This window comes from Brachycentrus maculatus, unplaced genomic scaffold (assembly GCF_059751285.1).
Source record: "Brachycentrus maculatus isolate JH-2025_06_01 unplaced genomic scaffold, ASM5975128v1 h1tg001599l, whole genome shotgun sequence".
Taxonomy (NCBI): domain Eukaryota; kingdom Metazoa; phylum Arthropoda; class Insecta; order Trichoptera; family Brachycentridae; genus Brachycentrus; species Brachycentrus maculatus.
Window position 1 is genome coordinate 25,001 of NW_028282222.1, and position 7,656 is coordinate 32,656.

Sequence of the window (7,656 nt, forward strand, 5' to 3'; positions counted from 1 at the left end):
ATAGAATGAAATAAATAATAATTATAATGATTAAAGAAAACACTTCGTTTTTTACCACTTGAGTTTTATTATAGACTACATGTTTCAGAAGTTAAACTTCCATCATTCAGATCTGTATAATAACTCATATGTATGTTATTATACAGATCTGAATGATGGAAGTTTAACTTCTGAAACATGTAGTCTATAATAAAACTCAAGTGGTAAAAAACAAAGTGTTTTCTTTAATCATTGTAACATGTCTTACCACAAACTTAATGCAGAAACAATAAATAAAATAATAATTATCATCAAATTAGTGATGTCGTTAACGACAAAACCTGCTGGTCAAATAAAATTCATGTGGAAAAAATTACATAGTTTTTTTTTCTCGATCTAAGTACCATCTTTTAAAGGTATAATTCATTTAGTAGGTACATACTTCCTTTTTTTTATTTTCATCTTTTTTATTTTTTGTTTTCTGTTAAAGTCAAATATTTTTAGATTATATTGGCACTTTTAATCTATTTTTTTTTCTGATATCTATTGTATTCTTGCCAGTGCCCTTTACTATCACCTAATATAAAATGTATACCCACACACATACCATGCCTTTGTGGGATCTTTTTTTGTTTTTATATATATTTTTTGTATTTATAATTATAATATATTATAAAATGCAAAAGAATTAAAAATAACGAAAAAAAACACACACTTAGGACGGGAAAGGTATTTCTACCCGTTCGGTTGATTGATGCTTAATGACGGGAAGGGTATTTTTACCTTCTGCGCCGGACTAATTTCAAAGTCAGAAAATAAGGATTTTTAAATGTTTTTATATGAATATTTTGTACCAAACTCTTTGTTAAGGTCTTAACTGTATGTATAAAATTATCAAATCCCGTCGCCAGTGGTCCACTGGCGTAAAAATACCCGTCTGAAATGTGTTAAAAGCATTGTTAACTTTGTGGTATGTTAATATAACACTCTCCTTATCATTCATCGTTCATTTTGTGTAGTACCACTTAAAAACACTACTTTATGACTACCGGTCTCGAAATAGCCATTCCATCATCCGGTAGGCAAATGTAGTCTTCATTCGACCTGATAATGGAATGGTTATCCCGAAATCGGTGGTCAAGAAATAGTATTTTTAAGTGGTATAACACAGAATGAACGATAAATGATAAGGAGAGTGTTAAAAGTTAATTAATTTAAATTCTGAATTTTTGATGGTAATTACATCCTTTTTTTAATGAATTTCATATATTTATTTGTCTAATTGAGTAACTTAGTAGTAATATAACTAACTTATCAATCACGTCGCTACACCGCCAAGTTTTCCCCGGTCTTTCTCTGCCCCTTTTTCCGACTACATTCGCCTCATAAATTTGTTTTACTGTTCTTTTCTCATACGATTGTTCCACATGTCTAAACCATCGCAACACATTGTAATTTTTTTTTATCGATAATGTTCAACTCAGTTTTCCATTCAATCCTTATTTTATCATTGGAACATTTAAAATACATAGTTTTGCTGCACTGAGAGATCGCATTTCGATTGCATTCAGCTTTATTTCATATTTTTTTTGCCAACTTCGTGATTCACTTCCATATAAATTTCCGTACAATACAATTGAAATTCATTCATAGTTTGACAGTTGAATCGAGATGAAAATAATTAAAACTAACTAACCATCACGCCGCTTCCCCGTAGAGTGGGGCCACACCACTCTGTCTTTGCAAACATTCTTTGCCTCTTCTATATTCATGCATCTCCTCATACATATCCGACGATTATAACGACTCCTGACCCGTTCGCTTTCAAGTATTTGACATACCTGATTGTGCCAAGTTTTCCTCGGTCGTCCTCTGCTTCTTTTTCCAACTACATTCGCCTCGTAAATTTGTTTAACCGTTCTTTCTTCACTCGTACGCTCCACATGCCCAAACCATCTCAACACACCTTTCTTAATTTTATCGATAATGCTTATCTCAGCCTTACATTCTTTCCTTATTTCATCATTCGAACATCTATCAAACATCGTTTTGCCACACATTCGTCTGAGGGATCGCATTTCGACTGCATTCAGTCTGCTCAGTCTGCTGCAGTTTCGACATTAATAATTATAATATGTCGGTATTCAAAATTATGCATTAATGCCATAAAACTTGTGCTTCAAAAACATGGTGTTTTATTTCATAACTATTTAATATTAATTTAAAAAAAAAGAAGATTCTAGAAGCAAGTTAGATAAAACATATTTCTCTTATTAAAATAATTTAAAAATCACAAATAAAATATTCATATTTATTGTTTTGAATATTTTATTTTTATCTGAATTTTACAATGTGTTGTGACAATACCTAATTTAAAAGAGGTAGGGTAAACGGAGCTAATATTGACACCTCAATTATTGGCACGTTGAAAACAACAGTTATTGGCACAACTGATTTCAAAATTATCTAATTATTTATTTGAATAAGTTTGGCATGAAGCCTTTCACAACAAAATACATTTAAAATAATAAAAAATTACGAAAATTAACAATAACATGTACTTATATCAGTGTTAATATTTTCATTTTTAAATAAACATGTCCATATAGCCAACACATTTACTTGTGACAATACTCGTACATTGTAAAAATACAAACTCGGTTACTTATAGTATGCACACTATTGGTAATGAGTATGTAAATATAGCTGACACATTTACGTGTGACAATACTCATACATGGTACAATACTAACTCGGTTATTAATAGTACTCACACAATTGGTAATGAGTATGTCCATATGGCCGACAAATTTACGTGTGACAATACTCGCACATTGCAAAATACAAACTTGGTTGTCAATAGTGTAGTAGTATAATAACCAAGTTTGTATTGTACAATGTACGAATATTGTCACACGTACAATACAAACTCGGTTACTAATAGTGCGCACACAATTGGAAAGTATGTCCATATAGATGACACATTTACATATGACAATAGTCGTCTATCGTCCAATACAAACTCGGTTAAAAGTTTTTTTACAAAAATGTTAATAAAATTAGTATATAACCACTCACCGAGATTTTTACGTCTAGCGGTTTCGAGACGTACCCGTCTCTTCGTCAGGACAATCACTAACACAGCATGCAAACAATACTACCGATACAAACAATACTAGCCGAGGTTAAACGTGCGTGCATGAATGCACGTTTAACCTCGGCTCGTAACGCATTTCTGTATTGAAAACTATAGTGCATGATGGTCTTCGGGTCGACCAAAAATCACATGTGTTAGACATTTTGTGTAGTTTTGAGTGTGTAAATGGTGCTATGGTGGTGAAGGGTAGTATTGTTTGCATACTTTGTTAGTGATTGTCCTGACGAAGAGACGGGTACGTCTCGAAACCGGTAGACGTAAAAATCTCGGTGAGTGGTTATATACTAATTTTATTAACATTTTTGTAAAAAAATAAATAAGTAAAAATGACTAACCACAAAGTAAATGCTTTAAATATTAATAATATTGAGAATATCGGTTAAAAGTATTAGTTTTACCAGTTGGGCACGTATTATTGATGTCCGAGATTGTATTGCAAGATGAACGTGTATTGTCAGTATTGTCACATGTCTTAAAAGAGTCTTCACTGAATAGTTTTAAAAAATTGGAAACGTCTGAAAATATAATTGTCACTTTGAGAAGAATACCTTCTTGGTTTATGATGAAATATCAACAAAAAAATTGATTTGAACTATTCTTTTTTAAAAATAATTTCAGAAACCTTTGGTGAGTTTCTCGGATGGTCTTAAATTGGCATCATGTGCAAAAACAAGTTTGCAAGGCCATTGTCCGCGGCATTTCGGACTGACGAAGAGCCTCGAGGATTCGGACCGGTCCAGAGTGAACAGCCTCTGGAGGAAAATGAACACAGAATTATAGTGGTTCCAAATATGGTATACATGCACCATGCACCCAACGAGCTAGAAGGTCCACCGATCAGAATTCTTCCCCAGGCAGGACCTTTGAGAATCAGCTTGGATAATAATAGACCACCGAGGAACCTTGGAAGCCAACTTAACCCTTTTGTGAGTCAAAGACAAAACCTTTTCACAAGGAACAATCAAAGAATTGAACCAAATAGGGTTGAAAACAGGACTCCAATATCTCCTTTGAGTAGTGTCGTTGGGCAAGGTACGATACATGATCAATATCTTCAATCAAGACCTAGAGGGCATCGTTATTTCATGAATCCATCAATATCTACCAATCCAATGCTAAATTTGAATGCCAACCAGCCTTTGACATCTACGTGGGTTTACAATGACGTGACTATAACAATAGAAGATGATGGTCAAACGCGGAGTTCACGTGAAAATGTAGGCCACAGTTTCATTCAACGCAGAGATCGACGGAGTTTGGTAGATAACACAGGTCTCGGATATCTTCGGAGTGCGAATCATACCCAGACTTACCCAATAGCTGAATGGGTCAATTATTTTATGTCGAGGTATAATACAGAGGATGAAGAGGTTACAGCGATCATTGTCCTCGAAGATAGCGACGAAGAAGATGACGAACAAACAGTTCCTGTTAACGAGGTTCCGAGAATGACAAGAACGGAAACTGGAGGCAATAGAGCACCTTCGGAAGCTACTGAAGCACCGAGAGCTAGAATCGGTAGACGAGATGAAGTTCTTAATGAATCAACCGAAACTCGAGCAAACGAACGTAATTTATTTCAACCGATTGAATCCGTAGACTCGAGGTTTTCGAGGGTTGATGAAGAACCAACCATCGTTCGCCCGATTGCTCTCCTCAGAGCTGAAGAACCAATGCCTCTCAGCCATTATCAGAATCGCAGGACTGAAGAAGTCGGGAACGATACCCCAAGTTCAGACGTGGAAGAAGCAGGTAACGACAGTGACTCAGACCTTGAAATAGATCCAGGCATGGACTACGAGACGCGAACCTTAGTGTCATCAGGGTACACGCGTCGGAACTTCAGGGAAAATGGCGTTATGGCCAGAAGGATGAGACCAACTCGCCACCAAAGGGCCTATCACATCACTGACTTCGGCCACCAGCCAAAGAGACACATCAAATGCCGGAAAAGGAGAACGGCGTCCAGGCGAAGCAGCAGACTACCCAATGTACGCTTTCCGCAAAACCAACGCATCTTGGGGTCAGACGTTACAACCGAAGGTAATTTCAACAAAACCATGAACGATTTAATGAAGGTAAATATTTCATCTCTGATTCGCCATAAAGAGTATCCAAAATCGATGGCTGTCGAGAATTTGATGAATTAGTATGTGATGAATTAGATTAAAATTGTTTGAAAAAATGTTGTTGGCACTATTTTTAAAATCCATTATTTTAACCATTTTAAAGTACATACCCTAAAAATAATCAATTATAATTTAATCAAATTAACCATTAAAAATGCATGCATGTTGGTAATATGATAGTGTAATTTAGATATAAAAATTAAATACTTATAAAGGATCACTTTTGAGTATACACTACTAGTTTTGAGAATATATTTTGTTCTCAAAACTAGTCGTGATTACATTATCGAACTCAAAAGTGGTCCTATCACAAGTATTTATTTAATTTTATTTTTATAATTACATTATCATGTTTATGCCAAAACGTTAAATACTTTAATCAATATATTTTATTTTACGAGATACATAAATATCTCAAAATTACATTCCTAATATACGCAATGAGTATGTACTTTAAAAAAATAGTTATAGTTTTTTAAAAGTAAAATTATTGAAATAATCACTTTAAAGCAAGGCTTGTACACCGTATTTCATGATTATATCGAATATTGATTCTTCGTTATTTATTTCAGTTTGCTAATATTACATTTATGTACATTTACTTAAAATTTAACTTTTGTATACTTTTAACGTTTAAACATTAAATATATGATTAATTACAGCCAATGAAATGTAACCCACACTTAATTTTTATCCTTCAGAAATATAACATAAAACCGATCAAATAATTCTTTTTTTCCATTCATTAATAACATATAGTAATTTGAACATTTGTAAAGTATTATAGCCTTTAATAAAATAATTAATTTTATTTTTTCTAATCACTAAAAAATCTTCAGCTTTTTATTTTTCTATTCATTCTTTTCATCTTCTATAAAACTTTTACTAACGCTTTTTTTCCATACGTACATATCTTCACAATTTTAATTCTTTTTAAAAAATAATTTTAAGAGAGCTTTAATAGATCATTTTCCTGTTATTTGCGTCTTGTTGACCACATTAAGATTTCGATAATCTTAATAAATATAAAAATATATAATTCCATTTAATATTTTTAAAATTTATCTTCAATTTATTACTTTTAATTATTTCCAATTTTCTTTTTTTCCATTAACTTCTTTTTGTCCATATTTATAATATTTTTTAAACTTTCATGATTTTTTTTCAATCTACTTTAATATCTTCAGAAGCTTACTTTTTTGTTCATTCTTTACATATTCCATTATCCATTTATTAGCTTCTTTTTGTCCATTTTCCAACTAATTACCTCCATCAACATCAAATTATTAAAAAAATTCAAATGACCATATGTTATTAATGAATTAACATACATTAACATATAGTAATTATTACAATTTTAAAAATCAAAATAAAATTTAACAAAAACGCATTTCAAATTTCCTTGTTTTAAATTTCTATTTTACTTCCTTGTTTTTTTTATTATTTTATTTTATGATAATAATGTGAATTGAAATATGCTGTTGAAAAAAAAATGTGGGGATCAGAAATACGTTGACTCTTTTTATCCATTTCAAATATATAAATGAATTGTATGATGATTTTTTTCATTAAATTTAAAAAATATGGGGGAAAATGGAATTTGTCGAAAAATGACTTTCTGAAATATTTGCAGTCAGGGACCTTGAACGATCATATACTTTATACATTGATAACACATTTAAATGCTTGCTCTTTTAAGGTTTCAATAAGACTAGCGACAGTATTTTAGATATAAATGTCCAATTTAATTTAAAAAAAATGGTAAACTATCTATTTTCCCTGCTTTTGCTTTTTAAAGTGACATTTTAATAATTTTATTTATTGTTATTATAATAAAAGAAATATACTGTTAAACATTACCAATGTTTTTGTTTTTCAAGGAAGGTATTTAAAAATTATGTTTTGAAATTAATTTTGTTCATTGAAGTGATTTATTTTGTTGTTCAATCTTTTCAATCTTTCGTAAAACTTTAAATAACTTTTTTTTTACCCATATATAGTCGTACATTATTTTCATGAATTTTAAATGTTTTTTTTTTCAAATATTTTTTAGAAAGCTACTGTAGATTGTTTCCATTTTAATTAACCTTTTATTTGTCTCTTTTCCGCCATTTTTAGATATTCATTATTTTAATAAATTAAATAATATGTCCGCCTCCGTAGTGTAATGGTCAGTACGCTCGATTCCCAGGGGGGTCAAATAAATATAAGTGATTTTTTCGCTCTAATATTTATTCCATATTACCCTGGACTAGTTGGTACCTGAAGCGGAGGGCTGATCACCTTTCCTTCATGTGTTAACGATCAAGATAACACTGCGTTTGTATGATGCAGTGCCCTATGCACCATTTTGGTTCGGATAAGGCTTTGAATGAATGAATAATATGACTA

General features: G+C 31.6%; 1 protein-coding gene across 1 annotated transcript in view; it reads left to right on the plus strand.

Moving 5' to 3' along the window:
• LOC148298785 (uncharacterized) overlaps positions 1-5,909 on the plus strand; it is a 6,128-nt gene extending 219 nt beyond the window's left edge. The window contains exon 2 of the mRNA XM_088276646.1: positions 3,755-5,909. Within this exon, the coding sequence (XP_088132772.1) occupies positions 3,796-5,286 (1,491 nt within the window). The 5' untranslated portion in view covers positions 3,755-3,795 and the 3' untranslated portion in view covers positions 5,287-5,909. The remainder of the gene's footprint in view (positions 1-3,754) is intronic.
• Positions 5,910-7,656: the final 1,747 nt, after the last annotated feature.